This window comes from Pteropus medius, unplaced genomic scaffold, assembly GCF_902729225.1.
Source record: "Pteropus medius unplaced genomic scaffold, Ma_sr-lr_union100, whole genome shotgun sequence".
In the NCBI taxonomy this organism is placed as follows: Eukaryota; Metazoa; Chordata; class Mammalia; order Chiroptera; family Pteropodidae; genus Pteropus; species Pteropus medius.
The window spans coordinates 15,253,644-15,273,976 of NW_024342471.1; the positions used below are offsets into that span (position 1 = coordinate 15,253,644).

The 20,333-nt window shown below is 53.1% G+C and overlaps 2 protein-coding genes across 3 annotated transcripts in view; one reads left to right on the top strand and one right to left on the bottom strand.

Annotated features, from left to right (window-relative positions):
* TOX2 (TOX high mobility group box family member 2) overlaps positions 1-4,998 on the top strand; it is a 120,813-nt gene extending 115,815 nt beyond the window's left edge. For both annotated transcript variants that reach the window (XM_039864378.1, XM_039864379.1), the window contains 3 exons: positions 522-917; positions 1,600-1,727; positions 4,011-4,998. In XM_039864378.1, coding sequence (XP_039720312.1) covers positions 522-917; positions 1,600-1,727; positions 4,011-4,047 — 561 coding nt within the window. In that variant the 3' untranslated portion in view covers positions 4,048-4,998. The remainder of the gene's footprint in view (positions 1-521; positions 918-1,599; positions 1,728-4,010) is intronic.
* Positions 4,999-11,938: 6,940 nt separating this feature from the next.
* Positions 11,939-18,737, bottom strand: LOC120603687 (junctophilin-2-like). The gene is made up of 4 exons (XM_039864380.1): positions 18,503-18,737; positions 16,938-17,653; positions 16,063-16,157; positions 11,939-14,772 (listed from the first exon to the last, which is right to left on the bottom strand). Exons 1-3 carry the CDS (start codon positions 18,720-18,722, stop codon positions 16,077-16,079), a joined length of 1,017 nt encoding a protein of 338 aa, XP_039720314.1. The 5' UTR covers positions 18,723-18,737; the 3' UTR covers positions 11,939-14,772; positions 16,063-16,076.
* Positions 18,738-20,333: the final 1,596 nt, after the last annotated feature.

The following is a 20,333-nucleotide window of genomic DNA, read 5'->3' on the forward strand; positions in this document are numbered from 1 at the left end:
CTTTTCAAATTTGTGCTTTACTCCCGAGCTCTCTCTCTGCCTCCTCTGTCAACACCAGCACCGCAGGAGGCTCAGCATGGCACGGACATGTAGTGCAGTTGGAGGAAGGGTGTGTGTGGAAGCTGTTACAGAGGACATGGCGTCTGGGTTAGGCCATAAAGGGCCAAGCAAAGAGCGTGCTCCAAACCGAGGGAACAGCACATGCAAAGGCACAGGCACGGAGGAGGAGCGTAAATAGAGGCTGGCCCCTCTGGATGGTGCTGGTGTCACTGGCCAGGCCGAGGACTGTGGGTTCCCCATGGGCACAGGAGCCCCAGGAGTTAAAGCAGGGGGTGGTTGGATGGTCAATGCCAAGTGCACTAAGGACCCTGAATTATCCCTGGTTAGTCCATAGCTCTCTCCCAAGGGGCTAGGGAGCCGGTCAGAGGCCATGTCAATGGGTTGCAGAATGGCCTGGTCTCATGGCCCAAGTTCTGGCTTTTCCATCTTCTCCAGAGTGACTGGTGTCTGTCTCCTTCCAGAGCTCCCCAGACCAGGGCGAGACCAAGAGCACTCAGGTGAACCCGCCGGCCAAGATGCTCCCGCCCAAGCCGCCCATGTACGCCATGCCGGGGCTGGCCTCCTTCCTGACGCCAACGGACCTGCCCGCCTTCCGCGGCGGGGCCTCCCCCGCCAGCCTCGCCCGGACGCTGAGCTCTAAGTCGCTGCTGCCAGGCCTCAGCGCGTCCCCTCCGCCACCACCCTCCTTCCCGCTCAGCCCCTCTCTGCACCAGCAGCTGCCACTGCCCCCCCACGCCCAGAGCGCCCTCCTCAGTCCACCCGTCAGCATGTCCCCAGCCCCCCAGCCTCCCGTCCTGCCCACTCCCATGGCACTCCAGGTGCAGCTGGCTATGAGCCCCTCACCCTCAGGGCCACAGGTAAGCAGGACTGAGTAGAAACCTGCTCTTCTGGGACCCCTTGTGGGGGAAGGGGGTAGCTTAGGGTTGCAGATACCGGCCCTGCCACTCACCAGCTATGTAGCAGCAGCCTAGGTACCTCGCCTCTCTGAGCCTCAGTTACCACCTCAATGAGATGGGTCTGGTACACCTTACCTGCGATGGACTGGCTGCAGCAAACTGTTGACAAATTGCCAGATTCTTCAGATTCGTGGGGTATTCCAGGCTCTTCTTCTCTCACGCTCAGTCCCCTTCTGCTCTCTAGCCTGAGGGGCTGAAGCCACTGCTGCGGCTTCTGCCAGGTCAGCCCCAGCCCCTGGCTCTGCCCAAACCCTTCGAGGCCTGACCCCACTAATTATTCCACTGACACAGTTCCAAGACTTGCATAAGGTCATTCAGCACAATAACTTGGTTCTCTAGATTGGGAAAAGCCCCGAAAGCCCCTGACTTAACTAGGACCAGGTCAGATTGGTCAGAAGGTGCCCTACCGGGGCGTAGGAGGAGGCGTTCCCTGCAGAGGCGGAGCGGAGGTTTCGTATGGGCCGGAGGAAGTGTCTCTGTGAACACCATGGGCACAAAAGGTTCCCGTCCTCCCCGCTGTGCCTGAACCGAACACCCCATCCTCTCGCCTGTGCTCACCCACCTGCTCCTTCCTCCTCGGCAGGACTTCCCCCACCTCTCCGAGTTCCCCAGCGGCTCCGGGTCCCGCTCGCCTGGCCCATCCAACCCCACGAACAGCGGGGACTGGGACAGCAGTTACCCCAGCGGGGAGTGTGGCATCAGCACTTGCAGGTCGGTGCTGCCCTAGTCCAGCCGTGCAGGGGAGTAGGGACGGGTGGGGACGGGGGGAGGGGGAGGAAACCGGCGAGGCCCTGCCAGTCGATGTCAGCCCCCGGGGATGCCTCAGGGACACCAGGCGCCCCCGCAGTCTTCAGGAGAGGACGCGGAGCAAAGCGGGGCCCCGGAAGGACTCAGCTGGTCTGGTGCCGAGGTCCACTTGGGAAACTGAGGCCCGTCTTCGGTCTCGCTTTTTCTTCTTCCGTCCTGTGGTTTTCACAAGTGCATCCACGGGCCATTCACAGATGGATCCTCTGCTTTGGTCAGGTTCCCTAGAAGCAGAGCCTGAGGCAGTGGGGGCCGTGGGTATCCTTGACGACCGCAGACGGGGAGCATGCGGGGAGGAGAAGGGAGAGGAGCCAGGCAAGGGTGTGGTCTCAGCTGGAGCCCAGCGCCTGATCCCACAGGGACCTCTGGGCACCAATGGCACCGCAGACCTCGAGGTTAGGGCTGTCTAAACCCCATGTCGGTCAGCCATGGCTGTGGGGTCCCCCTGACCCCACAGAGAATGCAGCGCCCTGGGCAAGGCAGGTCCCAATTTGCCAAGGGCAGCTCTGGAGCAGAGGGCCGCTGGGAACACAGGAAAGGGCATTGGGTGAGGCACCGGCAGCATTTAAGGCAGCCTAGGAGAAGAAGCCAACTATCACACCCAAGGAGCCGCAAACCTCAGTGGTCCCCACCACCCCCTGCAGCCCAACATCCCGTTCCACAGGCAGACCCCAGTGCCACTTGGCTCCTCCCTGGTCCTCATGTGCGCCTCATCCTCCACATCCCTTCTCCCGCCCTGAACCCAGCCTTTCAAACCGATGAGGACCACCCTCCTCTAGCCCGGCCCCTCCTCATCTCAGCCAGCAGGAGAGGAAAGCGGAGGGCACGCTTGCTCCTTCACCCCCCAACCTCAGCTCCCATCCCCCTGACAAGAACTAACCCCACGGCCACACCTGAGAAATACGGCACTGGGCTGCTGGGACAGCATGGAAGGTGGGGCACTAACATCTGGTGGACAGGTAGCCATCTCTGCCACCAGGCGCCAGCTGCCCCTAGCCCTGGCTGTTGGCCTCCAGCTCTTTACCCTGCCAGGCCCGCCAGGGAGCAAGCAAACATGGCATGTGGGAGCAAGCAAACATGGCATGTGGGAGCAAGCAAACATGGCATGTACCCCCATTTTTGCTGTACCAGGTGAGGTCTACCTGGGTGGGCAGACTCAGCTCAGCAGGGAGTCCCTGTCCCCCACCCAGGCACAGACCCTCCCACCGCAGCCCGCCCCCTCACAGGCTTCACTCCCCAAAGTCAGAGTACTGGGGAGAAGGGGAGTGTTTAACGGACCGTCATAGAATGTCAGAGGAAGTCAGACCACAGCAGTGCCCTATTTTATGTATTCATTGTAACTGCGATGTCATCGACATATAACATTGTAAGTTTCAGGTGTACAAGACAATGATTCGATATGTGCGTATATTGTGAAATGATCACCACAGTCAGTCTAGTTACCATCCATCACCACACAGAGTTATACATTTTTTTTTTCTTGATGAAAACTTCTAAGAATGACTCTCTTAGCCATTTTCAAATACATGACTTGGTACTGTTGTAAGCGCTGTCTCCTAGCGGTACATGACATCCCAGGACTTCCTTGTTTCATAACTGGAAGTTTGTACCTTTCGATCCCCTTTGCTCACTTCGCTCACTCCCAGCCCCCTCCTCTGACAACCACCAATCTGTTCTCTGTATCTGTGAGCTCGGGTTTTGGGGGGGGTTTGGTTGTGTTTTAGATTCCACGTATAAGTGAGATCATACAACACTTGTCGTTCTCTGACTTATTTTGCTTAGCACAATGCCCCCAACGGTCACCTACGCTGTTACAGATGAGGACCCTATTTTAAAAACGTAAAAACCACCTACCCTCCTTTAATTCTGTTGGAAATTTACAAATGAAACACTGCAACTAAAAAAATGACCTGAGGGTGATGGAGGTATTGGAAGGACGAACATGTCACAGCCACCGAGGACCAGACGGGGCAGCCCCCTGCGGGATGCCGGGAGGGGTGTTTGGTGGGCAGTCAGGGAGGGACCAGTGCAGACCTTCATTCATCCTCGAAGGGGTAGCCACATCCGGGGTGGGAGTGAGGACTAGCGGGCAGGCATCATGGTGCTCTGGGCCCCGTGTCCACGCCCCCGAGAGCTGGTGGCACCAGGTGGTGTCATATTGGCTCTGACGGCCCCTCCTCTCTCCCACAGCCTGCTCCCCAGGGATAAATCTCTCTACCTCACCTAATCCCGCCTCTCCTCACTTCCTGAGGCTGCTGGAAGGGCCCACAGCAGAAAAGAGGCCTTGGCAGGAAGCAGGGTGACCTAGAAGAGAGAGCAGTGACATGCCAATGCCCCAAGGCTGACAGAGATGCACCAGTGCTCCAGGCTGAGACTCTTCCCGACCTCTTGACCAGACTCTGCAGAGGCAGCCCACCGCCCGCCACCAGCCCAAAGAACCTGCAGGACCCTTCTGCCCCCGACCTGCTTGCTCCAGGGTCACTGTGGACCCCACTCGTCCTGCGCACCGTACCCTATGTCTGGACATCTGGCCCTAGCCCAGGCACACGTGCGCTGTCCCTGGAGGGGGTCACTTACCAACAGAAACCCACCCCCAGATGTGTGGGGCGGGGGCCAGCCCAGCCACAGACGTGCAAATGTGGTTTTACGGTGTAAACAAGAGATTATGAAACCTATAAACTGTTGGCTCCGTGTAAGTAGTTGACTAAGTGTTTTAGAACCGTGACGAAGGCATCTGTAAGATTATTTTGTGGGGAGGGAGGCGAAAGTAGTTTTCTTTAAGGTAAAAAGCATTTTATATGACCTTTAGCACATTTTTTTTTTTTTTAAGTTTTATCTTGAGGGAGACGTGCACCAAAGCGGCTGCCGAAACATTTCATCATCTGTACAGGAAGAACAGGACACTTGACAGCCACGCTTGGGGGCACTGCGCTTTTTCTTAAATTTTAACCATACGTCCACCTATTTAAAATTGCCAACAATGACTTTTGCCTATTTATGAAGAAAACTTGAGAACAGATATGCAGTTTATCATAAAGTGTGCGTGGTTTGGGGGTTTGGTTTGGGTTTGGGTTCTTATTGTTGTTTGCAGCTGTTTCCTGGCCCTGGCAAATGTCTGGCTCGGTGCCCAGCGCTTCTCTCAAATTTCTTTATAATAAAATTTCTGAAAAGTTGGAAACACGTCTGTCTCTTTTTGCACTTCCTAAGTCAGGGCCAGGACTTCCAAAGTGGCATTTGGTGATGGCTTTGCCAGGACAGAGCCCCTGATGTCAGTCGGATTCAGATAAAGCCTTGCCTGGCGTTCATCTGCCCTTGAAGGTGCCTGGCGTTCATCTGCCCTGTGAGGGTGACAAGGCCTCCCTGGTTTCAGTTTTGCCATCTATGAAGTATAATAAGGGCACAAACACATAAGATTCTTGTGATAGATTAAAGGGTTATGGGCATAGGTGCTGGCAATGCAGATAGTAATACTCTTTTTAAGAAGTAGTAATAATTTGTGACTCTTTTAAGTGTATCTGGAAAAAGAATTGTCTAGTGTGGAGCAGCTCTTAGGAGGCTGTAGCTTTTGGGCTCGTGACACAGCTATTTTGGGGTGACCTAGACAGAAGACCTTCTGTCTGGCTGCTTTTGGGGCCTCTCATTCTCCTATCATGTAAGCCCCTTTCTCTCAGATAACAACCCCACGAGGTGGGGTGCAATTTCTCTTTGAGCATTTTCCTCACTGGAGGGCCTTTTGTAATCCACGTGGGAAAAAGAAAAGAGAAAACCAAACCAACAAACAGAAACAACGTGCTGTCATGTCAGCAGCATCGTCGCAAATGTGAAGCATAAATATTTCATGTGGTTACAATTTCCTTTCTATGTGGAGCTTGTCAGAACACGGTGATGACTTAGGCAGTTTAATATCGACTCCTACATCTACATGGGAGAAAACAAAGCATCATCAGATGCCACACAGCCCAAAAGAGCAAGAGTGTGAGACTATCGGTCCTTCTTCGGAGGCGGAGCTCAAGTCCTCTGGAAATGTCCACATGCCGAGGCTGACAAATCAGGAACACCCACACAGATTCTAAATACATTGCCTACAGGTGTCAGGGGACTGCCAAGTGGGTGTGGCCCCAGAAAGTGGGAATGGAGCCAGCGGTCAGTGGAAGGTATGAGAAGGCTGGTTTCAGGGCCATGGAGCCGACAGAGCCAACTACAGTGAATGCTGTTATTGGTACCCCGCCCGGGTCCTTTCGTTGGACAGTGCCCATCTCCCAGCCCCAGAGTGTTGGCTGCGCACTGTGCACAGCTGCCCACTTTGCCCCAGTCATTGCCCTTGACCAGGAGGTGATGCCCCAACCCCCAGAGCTGCCCTCAGCTAATGACCAAGTACTGGAGCAGCCAACTCTGTGGTACCATCTACACTCCAGAGCTCCTGGCGGGATCAGGCTGCAGTGGGGCACCAGCTGCAACAGCATCCCTGCTCAGCGATTTCCCCTCCCCGCCCACTCACTGCCCTCCGCTTCTGAGTGCCTCCCTGGTAAATCACTCGATCCAGAATCCCTGCCTCCGGCTCTATTTGTAGGGAAACGGACCTGTGATGCTAGCTGAGCACGATGGGGCCCCATCAGTAACGTTTCTCTTTCACTGGCTCCGGCCCTACCTGCAGATGCAAGACTTTCAGCTCCTGACACCAACCCACACCCAGCCCAAGGGGGAGTGAAGGCAAAGAAGTCCTCTACCCTGGAAACTGCATCTGCGGCATTCTTTCTATTCTGTCCTGTGATGGTGTGGCCACAACCCATGGAGCCACCAAGGCCCAATGTCACACCCCTGAAAAAGCACTGTAAAAGCACAGATGTCCCCTACCCAGTCCCAAAGCTGCTACCCTGGGTTCCACAGCCTCATAAAGGACCAGGTACTGGGTACCACTGCAGCTGGGGCACCCCCAATCTGCCAAGGCCATGCTGTGGTCTGGGCCTGCCACATCTCAAGGCCACGCACTATTGTCTGGACCCTACAGCAGTGCCCCTGACATTGTGAGGGCCCTCAGATCCGGCCTGCAGCCCGCCCATGGTCCATGGAGCTGGCCCAGAGACCAAATGACTTGCCCTTCCCAGTGCCAAGCGTCTGCTTCAGATTCCTCCATCTCACAGCTCCCCACCCCCTACGAATGCATCAGAATCTTCACAGGAGGCATAGCCTGGGCAAAGGCTGAGAGCCACCCAGCCCACAAGGAAGGCATGGCTGGTCCTAAAATCACCCAGCTGTAACCCCTCCCTCCAGGGCCCCATATGAATTTCCACATTAGACCAGAAAGTTTGAAAGAATCGTATGCAAAAAAGATCTGGTGTGCTGTTATAGATTTGGAGTTTGTTTTTTTTTTTAATTGCCCAATATATCAGTTATTACTTAGCTCTGTTCTCCAAATTGCCCCAAACTAATAACCCCAAACCCACCAAATGTTGATGGGCCATTCAGAAGAGGCAGTATGGGTGGCGGCGAGGAGGGCACAGCCTGCCTGGGAGAAGATCAACTCTGCTGCCCACATGTTATATGACCTTGGGCGAGTTTCTTACCTTCTCTCTCTCCTCATATGTAACCTGGAGAGAGTAATAGCCTCCTTTTCAAAGGGTTGTAGTAACAAGTTAACACATCAAGTTCTTAGCACAGTAATTATTATTATTTTTGTTGTTATTTAATCTCCACACCAGAAGGTAAAGTTTCTTGTATCGTGGACTAGTCAGGATGTGGTAAGTTCTGCCGCAGTAACAGCAACAACTCCTGACATCTCAGTGGCTCAACACAATAACCTTAACACTTTATTTCTGGCTCACTCTGCCCCACCATATACTTGCTGGATGCCCCCGCTGTGCTGTGAATCTAATACTGCCTTCCAGGGACAGGAAGGAGTCAGCCGGAGTACAGGGCAGAAAACTGCAGCTGAGAAGCAGCTAAAAAACCACTTTGAAGAAGTTCTGGTCAAGAGCGAAGGGACATAGAGGCCAGCTGTGATTTGACTGCTACTCTCAGCTATGGACTAAATTGTGCCTCCTCAAAATTCACATATTGAAGCCTAATCCCCAATATAATATTTGGAGGTGGGGCTTTTGGGATGTGATTAGGTTTAGATGAGGTCATGACAGTGGGCCTTCAGGTGGCATTGGTGCTCTTATAAGAGACACCGGGCAGGGTGTCTCTCTCTCCTCTCCCCTCCTCTCCTTTCCTCCCCTCTTCTCCCCTCCCTTCCCCTCCTCTCTTCTTCTCTCCTCTTCTTTCTCTCTTTTTCTGCCCCCACGTGGGGACACAGTGAGAAGGCAGCAGCCATCTGCAACCTGAGTTCTCACCAGAAGGTAGTGACCCCTTGATCTTGGACATGCACCCTCCAGAACTGTGAGACAATCGATTTCTGTTGGTTAAGCCCCGTCCGTGGTATCTCGTTCTGGCGCCCAAGCTCACTAATATTCCCTCAGAATTAGCAAGGGCTCAGGGGGGACGCAGAAAGGGGGCCGGACCCGTGGCGCTTGGAGCATGCGGGACCCAGCAGGGCTCAGCAGTGTCAGATCGTGACTGTGGGACACCGACACAATAATTTCATGCTGTCTTATAAAGCCAATTAGTGTCCACACGGGAGGAAGAATGTTAATTTTCAAGGTCCTTGATTTCAGTTTTAAAACTTCAGTACTACGTGCACGTACTTAAAAAGTCCGACTGCATTATGCGGCTTCTAACGACACGGGCTGCCCGCTGCTCTCCACTCCTCCCAGCCCCTAACTGCCGCCGCCACTCGGTTAGCTGTTCTGTTATTTAGCCAATACTTACTGCTATTTCTTGACTTGTCCATTTTAAATATTATTTATGTGCTCCTTTCATCCCCCATCTAAGGAAGACCTACTACACTTACTGAGGGCCTACTATGTGCCAAGCATTTTACATATCAAGTCCATTTTATTTATCACAACAACCCTGTGAAATAATTGTCAGTGGCTCTATTTTACCGATGAGAAGACCGAGGCGCAGAGAGATGGAATAATTGATCCCAGCACAAGTCAGTGGCAGAGCCAGGGCCTGCGCCTCGAGTCTGCTAACCTCCATACGCACGCATGAACCATGGGGTTTCTTGGCCTTGGCGCTATGGACATTTTGGGCTGGATAAATTTTTGTCGGCAGAGGGAGGAGGGTAGGGAGAAGCGGTGTCCTGTGCATGGCAGGATGTTGAGTGGCATCGCTGGCCTCTGCTCGCTAGATGCCAGTAGCATTCCTCTCCCCCAGACATTGCCATGTGACCCCTGGAAGGCAAAAGCACCCCCAGTTGAGAACCACACGTTATCAGAAGTTTTGACTTCTGGTGGCTTCAGACTAGTGCTGCCTTAGGCTAGGACACCGAGCTCGGCTAGCATCGGCTTTTTGAGGATCCCTCTCTGGCTGCTGCCTTCCCTACAGGATGAGGGGTTCGTGGAGTCAAAGAGACGTGCCACGTGGAGCACTCCACCTTTCTGAACCACGTTCCATTTTCAGGGCCTACGTGGGCCTGTGGCCAGTTTTCCTGGCCGCTGGAGTATGCACTCCTGCTCCTGAGAGGTGGCCGAGGGTGTTGTCGATGGGGGGAGGGAGGTAGACAGAGCTGGACATGCGAACTAAGTGGTCTGGACACAAATGTGCATGCACGCCCTCCCCCTCCCCTCCCCACAGCAGAGGGTGTCGGAGGTGGGAAGAGAAGGGTGGTGGGCTCCGGGCAGGGGCCTCTCTTGTATCTGACTCAGCCTGCAAATATTAGGGCCAGGCTGCTCCAGACCCTGGCTGCTGGTGTCACTGCTGAGAATGTGGTTCTAGGTCATGCATTTCTGACACATCAGTTAGAAGAATTTCTTCACTTCCTTTTGAGGAAAACAGAGGATTTCATGCTTGTACACCTCTGTCTTTGCATCTCCTTCCTGTCCTCCCAGTGAAGCTCCATAATAAGTGCGGCTAAATCAATATTCCATGTTTACATCATTATTATGGAAAGTAATGTTTACTGATGGACCAACCTGTATTTATATTTCTCCCTTGAATAAATTTTGGTTTTGGTTTTTGTGCTCCATGTGCTTCATTTTCTCCCATCACTCATTCTTCCCCAAATCTCACAGAACCAGGAACTCGGTCTGCAGATGGTCAGATACTCCATGTTCCAATCCGCTCCTTTTAGTGTTACTTAGCAAATCCCTTTGCTCTTCTCCGCTGTGGGGTCCTCTCCTTCCTGGATCCGATCCAGCCCTCTTTCTTGTTTTGCTTCCTTGTTGTGGTGGAGCACATCTGGCAGTAGCTTTCTAAGAAAAGGTAGGTGGGAAATGAATTTGCAGTTCTACAAATGTCTTTACTCTCCGCTCGCACTTGGTTGGCTGTTTTAACGGGTGAAGACATCTAAGTTAGAAGCAACGTCCTCTGCAAATTCTCACGGCTTTGCTTTATCGCCTTCTGGTTTCCAGCATTGCTGTTGAAGAGTCTAACATCCCTCAGTGTCCCATTTCTTTGTGTGTTGCTTGCATTCTCTCCTTTCTCTGGTAGCTTTTAGATTTCCTCTTTGTCTGCTATGTCTCGAAATCACACAGTGCAATACTTTTAGGTGGGTCCTTTTTTCATTCCAATCCGAAGAGTGCTAGATGGTCTCCCTCCTCCAACTTCTTCTGTCTTCCTCCCAGACAGAAGTGGTGAGGACTGTGGTCAAGTGGAGAGAGTCCGCCTTGCCAAAAAGTGTTTAAGTTCAACGTGTTTGAAAGCACCGTGCTGGCCAATACAAAACAAGTTTTCCCGGCAAATGCAGCTTTCGAGCATCTCGTTCGTGGCTTCTGTTGAAGAAATGGGCTTTGAAGACAGAGAGACCTAATTTTGAATCTTAGCTTCTTATCTGTAAAACGCAGTCATGTTTCAAATCATGGAGCTGTTGGGAGGAGTACGTGAAATAATGCGAGTAAACTGCTAACTGCGGGGCCTGACACATAGTAAGGGCTTAATTTATAGTAACTGTTATTATTGTAGTGAATCGGAGAACAGTGATGGTGATGAATTTTTTTTATAAAAGCAGCCTTCCTTCTCTTGAGCCAATTAAACGATCACTGGTGTGGCAGTAACGCCATCTGGTGGTCAAAGTTGAGAACTGCAGGGCAGTGTAGCAGGCCTAACAGAATGGTTAGGAGCCAAACAATGTTATTCATCGTCCCAGAAAAGGAAGCCAGGAAGGTTTGAGATGTGAAGAGGCAGAGACAGGATTATAACCAGGGGCCTGACTTCAGAGCTATTGCACCAAACCACACTGCTGTTCTGCTACCACATAGCACAGCGCCTGACCCACAGACACCTGACTCCATTGAATGTGGTTTCTCTTCTCTTGGTAGACCAGCAAGACAGAGGCAGAGAGCTGGGGGAAGGGGAAAGAAGTTCAGCTTCTGTAGATACAGTCTGAATTTTGCACAAAGAAAAAAATTAAGCCTACTTTAATTTCAGCATATGTGCAAATTTTGTGTTGCACAGTTTAGGTATGGTTTTTATTTTGAGTGACATATTAGAAGGTGTTCCATATAATTTTTTCAGGCTTGAGGCCTCTAAAGGTTGTCATCTGGCTGGTTTTTTGTTACATGCAGCCAAAAGCATCCGGAGCATCTCTCCCAGCACAGCTGGATCCTCTGTGGGTCCAACAGAGATTGTGAAACTTCCCTTCTAGCCACTCATCTCAAAACTGAATCCCACAGCTCCTGGGTCCCCATCTTTTCTCTGCCTTGAGAGAGTCCTGCTGAGACCCCAAAGCAGTTGTCGGTGACCACAGATCCCGGCAATGTCCCAAAGGTGGTTTTAAGTTTCCCCGTGGCTGAGGACGGGACATACTGCCTAGATAGAGCTGCAGGTGGCTGATACTGGAGGAGGCATCAGCCAGGTTGCACTGCACCTGAGCCACCAGGGGGGCACCTGCCTCCGATCAATGCCACCTGACTCCCAGGTTCCAGCGCGGGCTCAGGAACAAGCCTTCTTTTCAAACCATCCCAGGCAATTCTAATACAGCTATCCCGCCAGCCCCCACCTCACTCCCATACAACACACACACACACACACACACACACACACACACACACACACACACACACACACACAGCCAGTCTGCAGACCAGCCAAATGGGCTGGTTGCCCACCCCCTTCCTCAGTGAGTTTTATCAAAGCCTCTACAGACTAAAACAACTTCCTCTCCATTCCCACTCCAAGCCCATCCTTCTTCCTGGGGATCCCTGTATTATTCCGGGGTTTTGAAAAACTCCTTACCACCCATCATGCACTTCATTTGATTCTCACGACTGCACTGCCTATGAAGGCAGCAATGGGCAGAGATTGTGGTCTCCTTGGCAGAAGAGGAAACCGAGGCATAGACGGGCAATGACTGACATGCAGCAAGTCAGTGGCAGCACTGGGGAGAGAACCAGGACACCGGATCACCATATCACCCCGGACCTGCCTGAACCCGAGCCTGCAGATGGGCGAGAAACCCTCCCCTCCAACCATCTCGCCAGGGCTGCACCTTTGAGAGAAACTTAATGGAAAGCATTTATTCACGAGTCAAGACAACTGCTTTCCTGCCACTGACTCGTGCGACCTTGGGCAAGTCTCTTCTCCTCTCTGAGCCTCTGTAGAGTATGAAGACAGGCTCCGGGTCCTCCGCTGACTGGGAGATTCTGTGACTATTTGCATGGGGCCTGAATCATTTCCACCCCCTTGGGGCTTCCAGGGTCTTCAATCAAAATGCAAGAAGATTACTCACAGTACTGCAGTGTACGGGCAATAATGACACAGGTCTCCATTTCTCAAGTGCTTTCTGCAGCTGGGCTTTACATAAGCGTCAGCGTTTAATGTAATCCTCACTACAAACCCAGGAGGTATTATTACCGTCCCCATTTTGTAGGTGAAGAAACTGAGGCTCAGAGAAGTGAAGTAGATAAGCAGGATTGGAGCCAGGAAGACCTGACCTCAAAGGGCAGGCTGTTTCTTCTACCATATGCTGCTCAAGGAAGCTTCTGAAAGTCGGCTTTAGAGATGCAAGGTCTGCCCTAGAAAGTCTGTGGTCTTAGAGCTGCCCCTCACAAGGTATTATGGGAACTACGAGAGACCTGGGGCCTGGACCGGCATGACCCAGAGGCCCCCAGCCGCTCTCACCCTCCCTCAGCCAGTCCCTTATCCTGGGCCCACAAGCAGACACTGCAGCCCCACCAGAGCCTGTGAGCAGATGCAGATTTATTATTGCACAGACTGCAGCATCCTGAACCCTCGCCCCAAACACCAGCCCCAAACCAGACCTGGGAGCTCTACCCTGGGCCAGACCAAGAAACCTGGAACCCATCAGCCCTGAGCAGCACCCCAACCACCCTCCAAATCCCCTAGGAGTCCAGAAAAGCCCAAACAGATGCAGAGCCATGGGCCCTGGCCAGTGGAGGATGCGAGAGTCCACAGGCTTCTCTCTGCAGAAATGTAGTCCAAGGTTCCAGCCAAGCCACGAGGCCCTAGCAGGGCTTGAAACAGCAAGTGTGAAGCTGGACGGAAGGTCCCAAGTATTGAGGGGGAAGGGAAAGCTGACTCCATCAGAAGCAAACTTCAGGTCACAGAGCTGCCCAGGCAAGGCCACGCCACAATGTCAAAGCCCCCAGGTCCACAGAAAGAAGGCCAGAAAGTAGCTGCCCTTCCAGCTCTGCCTGGATGCCATCGCCACATCCTTTCCCAGGCTTGGAGGGGCCTGAGAACCCATCCCCTCCATCCTTCCAGCGGCAAGGGGCCACCAGCCCTCAGTCTCTACCCACCCCCAGTGGGGACAAGGGACCAGAGACCCAGTGTGGTACTGAGCTTCTGTAATGAGCTCCATGCAAACACCCTCGTCTACCACACAAGCCAAGGGGCTCATTATTACACAGACTGTGCCAGGTGGGAGCCCTCAACTTGCTCCTCTCTCCCTGGGAAATGCTTGGTGACAAGCAGCCTGTCCTTAGCACCAGCCTGAACATCTATCTAGCCCAGGGAAATCTGCCTGGTCTTGCAAGTGCTCCCACGCTCATGCTTCCCTGAGCCTGTGGTGCGCCCTGGTCGGGGAGGTGGACAAACCAATTCATGGGGCATCACAGGAGCTTTATCTTAGCAGTCCCGGGACTCCTGCAGGGTGACCCCTCAGCATGCTGGGAATGCCAGAGGCCCTAAATGCAACGCCAGCCTCAGGTTCAGGAACACACAATAAACAGGGGGCCAATCCTATCTGCCCGTAAGCCTTTCTTCCCACCCTACCCCCTGGCCACCTAGTCAGTGGCTTCCCAGCCAAAGACCGCGATCCCTAGCATCTCCCTCTCTTCTATTGGTCCAGAAGGGAAGCTGACTGGACCAGTGGGAGCATACCCAAACCGAGCCTGTCCATTTCCTCTACTGTCATTCAGAACATCTGTAAGCAGGGGACAGAGTGTGTGCTGGGTCAAGACCGGGAAAGGAAGAGCCTCGGCTCTGTCTGAGAGTGTCTCCCTCACTGCTCAGCACAGGGAAGGGTCACTCCCTTTGCTCACTTGGGAGGCCTCAGCCCAGCAGCCAGAGGTTAGAATAAAGCAGGGGACGGGTAGCAGGAAGGGGGCTGGGATTTAATATTAATATTCTGGTTTGGTGACTTCTCCCAAAACACACACAAGCCCAGGGAGGGGGTGACCTAGAGGCAGGAGAGGGAGTGGGTAAGGATGGGGACAGTAGCAGATCGGGGCTTTCCCTGCCCCAGATGGAGAGCTCTAGGAGGGTTTCCAGCACATTCTATTCCTCTGGGAACCTCCACCGCTTAGCATGGCACCGCCGGAGGCCTTAAAAGTTTGCAGTGTGTACGTGAGCTGGAATCCGGGCTCCAGGTCCAGAGGCCAGTGCTCCATGGCCACCCTGCCTGGCACTGTAGAGAGATGGATCTTCTCCTCCTCAGCAGGAACTCCTGGCTCTGCGAGAGACAGCAAGAGGGTCAAGGTCAAGAGAGACAGAGGGCTCACAGAGGCTGGGCCGGGTTCGAACCTCAGACCTGATCTTCTCTGAGGCAGGTTCCCCCCACAAGTCCCAGGGTAGCTTTGCTCCACAGCTCTGACTCGGCGGGATCAAACACGAGCCCTCACAAGGTACCCGCTTTATTTGACCTCTGGATGTTGCCTCTGCTTATTTGCAAGTGCCGTTCCCTTTGCCTGGCTCTCTATTCCCTGCCTTCCTCCCCTCCCACTGTCAGCTGGCTCACCTTCTTCCCTCTTCAGGTCACTGTCTTCAGTCCCTGCAGCGATCATTCCCAGATCCCTATGAAACGGACCTGGCAGAGCACACCACTCACCCCCAGGGCATCGCCTACCAGACTAATACTGTCATTGGCTATTTATATGGTGACATCACAGGGATTCCGTCTCTTCTGGGACTGAGTTAGATCCTCCAGCCCACATTAAACTAGGATCAAGAGATGGAGGCTTTAGTGGGGGGAAGGGCAAGAGGCAGAAACTGTTAGCATCCCCAAGCCCAGGATCTACTGTGTAAAGGCTGGTCCTAGCAGGAGAAAGATTTTATGTGTCTTGTAGATACTTCACTCTGAGACCAGTGAGGGTCACTTTCCTTTAACCCAACCCACTTTGCCTCTTTCACGGGACCTTAACCAGAATCCCCACCCAGCTCCACTGTAGAGAGAAAACCAGTTGATGGAACTAATTCAAAGACAGCAAGGTTTCAGGAAGAGAGGACTGAGGGAGAGGGTAGGGACTGAGGGGCAAGAGAGAAAGGGTGGGCAAAGGGAAGGGGGTCATCTCAGGTGAACTCAGTTTGGAGGCCCTGGGGGGAGGGAGGCAAGCATTGTTTTGCCTGACTTTTGAGCTGCAAGACTTTTACATAATGAGCGGTAAGTTGAGGGTTTACTCCCGTTGTGCTCACCCATTTTTAATGGCAGGGGTGAGTCCCTGCTTTATCCCAGCAGAGCAGCTGTCCAGTAACTGTTGGTCAAATGAATGAATGAGTGAATGAATGAGTGAGCAAAGCCCCCAGGGCTTACCTGAAAGAGCAGGTGCTCTGCAAGTGTTGATCTAATAGGAGGGGTGTGGGGGGGAAGGGCATGACCCATCAAATCCGCACTCTAGGTCCCTCCCTCTGCTGGGGATGGGCCTCAATTAACCACAGGACCAGGGGCCAAGAGGCAGCGGGCCCTTCCTCCCATCATCCAGGTGCCCAGACTCTACAGGCTCCCACCCCCACCTCCCAGCCGCACCTGGTAGACGAGGGTCAGGTCAGGAGGTGAACAAAGAGGATGGCCAGGCCAATGTTAAGCAGGATCACCATGCAGATGAGGATGGTGTTGGGAACCTGGAAGCAGTGGAGAGAGGCTGCCTGAGTCCCCACAACCTCTGAACCACCCCCAAACTCGCCCAGATCACGACAGGCTGAACAGAGGAGCAGGAACTTCCGGAAGGACCTTCCTAAGAGAATCCCCTTATTTTGCTCACCACAGTGTCCATCTACAAGGATTCTTGGAAATAATAAACCAAACAGCTCAGGGTCCAGAGAGGGGCAAGGACATGTCCCAAAGCACATAGTGGGCCGTGTGAGGCCTGGAACCCAGGCACTGGCCTTCCCAGTAATTCCTCTGGGGTCCCATTTGTCAGTCCCTCAGAGCCTCGCTTCATGCTTTGTTGCTGCAGTTCCTGGCTCCCAGCCTCCTATGAAGAGCTCAGAGGTCCAGGACCCAAGCCCCGCTGGGCCTTTCCTCCACTCCCAGGAAGCTCCCCCTGATACATCTTGTAGCAGATGCTACTAGTGCCCAGGCCGAATCCCCTGGACCAGCAGGTGCACCCATCCACCCCGCCCCCGGGTGCTTATGGCTCCTGGCCACACCCTTCTCCAAATAACTGGCCCCTGCTGACTGGAAAGCAAGCAGGTAGAAAGTCAGGCCTCCTGTGCCACGGTGGAGGACTCTGCGCTGTAATTTATGCTCCCAAGTCGCCGGGAAATCAGGCTACACTTGACTGAACCTACATCTCTGCTGGGGTTTCCGGAAGTGCCATCACCCTACCCCCAAAATCATGCGCACAGGAATCCCGCCTGGAGCTCAACCACCCATAGGTAACCCGACCTCGGACACCTCACCTCCTCCACCTCCACCTCGGCCTCGGCCACCAGCGCGGCCTCCTTCCGACCCTTCTTCTTGGCCCCGCCCTTGGTCAGCCCCCGGGCCTCAGTCTTGCGGGCCTTGGCCTTGGGCTCGGCTTTGGGGATGATGGGCTTGGGCTCCAGCTTGGCGGGAGTCTCCGGCGCGGGCTCGGGGACCTGTAGCGCGGGGGCCTCCAGTGGGGCGGCGGCCGGAGACGGCGGCGCGGAGTCGGATCCGGAGACCTCTGGCTCGGGCTCATCCTCGAAGGGCGGCGGCGCGGGCGGCCCGGTGCGCACGGCGTAGCTGTGGTAGCCCCGGTACAGCGCCACCTCCGGCTCCTGCGGCGGCGCGGGCGGCGCCTGCAGCGCCTCGATGGCCATGTGCTCGGTGGGTGGACGCGCCGGGCTGCGGCGGCCCTCGGACGGCGTGGCCGGCCGGCTGCCTTCGGTGCCGGGCTCGCCGTTCCAGGTGCCTGGGCTCAGCAGGCCGTCCTTGGTCGTCCCCGGGCGGGGCCGCTTGGGCTGCGGGGGCGTCCCGGCCGGCGACCGGGGGCCAGCCTCGGGCCGCGGGGTCTCGCGCTCGTGCAGCTGCGGGCTCTCACGGGGCAGCTGCGGGAGGCCGGCGGCGCCAGGGCCCCGGTCGGGGGGCGCCAGCAGGCTCTCCGAGTTCTCCAGGATCTCCTGGAGCAGCCGGCGCTTCTGGTATTCCGGACCTGCCACGGACAACACCGGGAGGATGGGTTAGAACCCGGGTTCCGCTACTGATCATGGGCGAGCTGCTTAACCTGAGCCTCTTTTTTTTTTTCTCTCTCAACCATTTATTTACTCAGCCATCTACAATGTGCCAAACACTGTTCTAAGCAGTTTCCAAATATCAACTCATTTAATAGTTTTAATATCCCGAAAGGACCATGCGATTAACCTCCATTTTACAGATGAAGCATGGGAGGCTTACCCAAAGTCACCCAGCTGACAAAGGGCAGAGCCAGGACTAGCACCCAGGGAGTCTGGCTCCAGACTTCACGCTCTTCACGGTGCCACTGGTCTCTTTCCATTCCCTCATCTGAAAAATGGGGCTAATCATACCTATTTCATAAATACTAATAGAAGGATTAATTTGGTGGGGGAAAAAAATGCATATAAAATGCTGAGCTCAGTGCCTGTCACAGTGACAGAGGCAGCCAGCCAGTGTCAGCTCTTCCTGGGATCAGCAGGGGGAGCGCTGGGACCAGAAGTGACTTGCCCTTCCAGGCACAGTTCTGTGCTCCAAGCTCTTCCACCTAGTCTGGCTACCTTTGGTCTCCTTGCTGCAGCCAGAATAATGTGTAGAAAACAAACCTAATCATGCCACTTATCTTAAAACCCTTCATGCAGAGAACACCAATATCCCATCCCAAGGGACTCCCTCCACTCTATCCAAGAACAAGTTCTGTATCAAAAATGGCAGGTCCACCTTACTCTTCAGCCTCATTTCCCAGAGAGAAGAGACTGAGTGGGACCTGTCTACCACTGGTCACCTCCCCCCACCTTGTCCTGCCTGTCCCCTCCTTGGCTGGCCCTACCTGGCTGGTAGAAGTCTGGAGCCAGCTCCCTGGCCAAAGTGCGGGCAATGTTGGACTCTTGGTTGGCGGCCAGGGCAGCCTGTTCTGCGGCCTCAGCTTTGGCCTTGGCATGGCTTGTCCTAGGGAGACAACATGGCAGAGACTCAGGATCCCTCCAGAGAACCAGCCCTCTGCCCCTTCTCCCTAACCGACCAAGAGACACCCTGGACAGAGCATTCATTCACTCAGGCTGTCAGTGAATATTTGTTGAGCCCCAGACAGCTGTGCATTTCCCAGATCGTTTCCTTTTTTCTGGGCACACAGATAGACTACATTTCCCAGTTTCCCTTTCAGCTAGATGTGGTCAGGTGACTGAGTCCAGGTCAATGCATTGTGGGAAGATGTGATGTATGCCATTTCCAGGCCTGGCCCATAAAAACCTCCCCTGTGATCCTCTATTTCTTCTTATTCTCCTGGTCCTGGTAAAATGCAAAAGAGGCTAAGGCCCCAGAACAGGGTACTTAGCTTCTTTTGTGTCACAAACCCCTTTGGCATCTGGTGATGCCTATAGATCCCTTCTCATAATAATGTTTTAAAATGCGTGAAAGACATAGGATTACAAAGGGATGGACTTATACTGACACACTATTATCGAAATACTTAAAAGAACAAACTTATAATATGTCCATTATTAACACATTAAACAAAATATCTAGCAAGTCTATTAACTACTATAATTTTAAAGTATAGATTAGCATAAAGGATATTTCAAGAATACCCACAACAATAGTAAAATAACATAAAAATACATGTGATTTCTATCGGTGACAAAGTCACAGATATTGCCAATACTGCTGTAGCTTATTGCCTATTTCTATAATTGAAGAAAATGCTAAATTTCAGTTTAAAGTTAGTAAAAATAAAAATGTTGTTTTCCTATCTGTTGTAGACACTTTTGATGCACAGCCCAGATTCCTTCGTTGGGCAGATGCACCCACCCTTAGGTGCTGTATTGGCTCATTACTGTCTCAGAGCATTGCAACCAAAAGAAGCCACATTGTTCCAGAGGTCAAATCCCCACGCCTGCCTCAACCCAGGAAACCCAACCCATGGCTGATGACACTGACCCACCCTCTCTTGCCCCCAAGAGGAACCAACTCTGTGGTACAAAGCCAGGCTCCAGAGTCCCTGTGGGATGAGGCTGAAACAGGCACCAGGTAAGACCGCATCCTTGCTCGAATACCTCCCCACCCAGCCCTGCCTCTTTCACTCCCCTCTCCTGTGAGTCTTTCCTCATTAAATCATGTACACAGAAATCTCCATCTCATTCTCAGCTTCCAGGGAATCTAACCTAAGACAGCATTCAAATTTACAGGGCCCCTGAATTACATCCACAGAAACCCCTGTGGACTCTGGGTTAAGACATACAGTGGAAGGAAACTGGGCCTGTAAATAATTATTGCAGAGAGCAATGTCCCCTCCCAAAGTCCCACATTGGAATGTGGAACATTTAAGCATTAAATTTAAACATTAAATGTGGAACATTTAAGCCTAAGGCTTAAACGTGTATTATGTTAAGTACTCGAGATTCTGGGGATATTTGTTTCGGCTCTTAGTCTAGCCTGACTAATTGAAGCACCTACTAAAATATTAACAGCCCCATTTCTGGATGGGCCAGGCACCATTCTAAAGGAATTATGAAGATTATCTCATGTAATTATCACGATGCCTTAGGAAGCCGATGTTATTATTTTCCCTATTTTACAGAAGAGGAAGCTGAGGCACAGAGAGGTTAAGTAACTTGCCCTTGGTCACAGAGTCACTAAGTACAAGAGCTGAGATTGTGACCCCA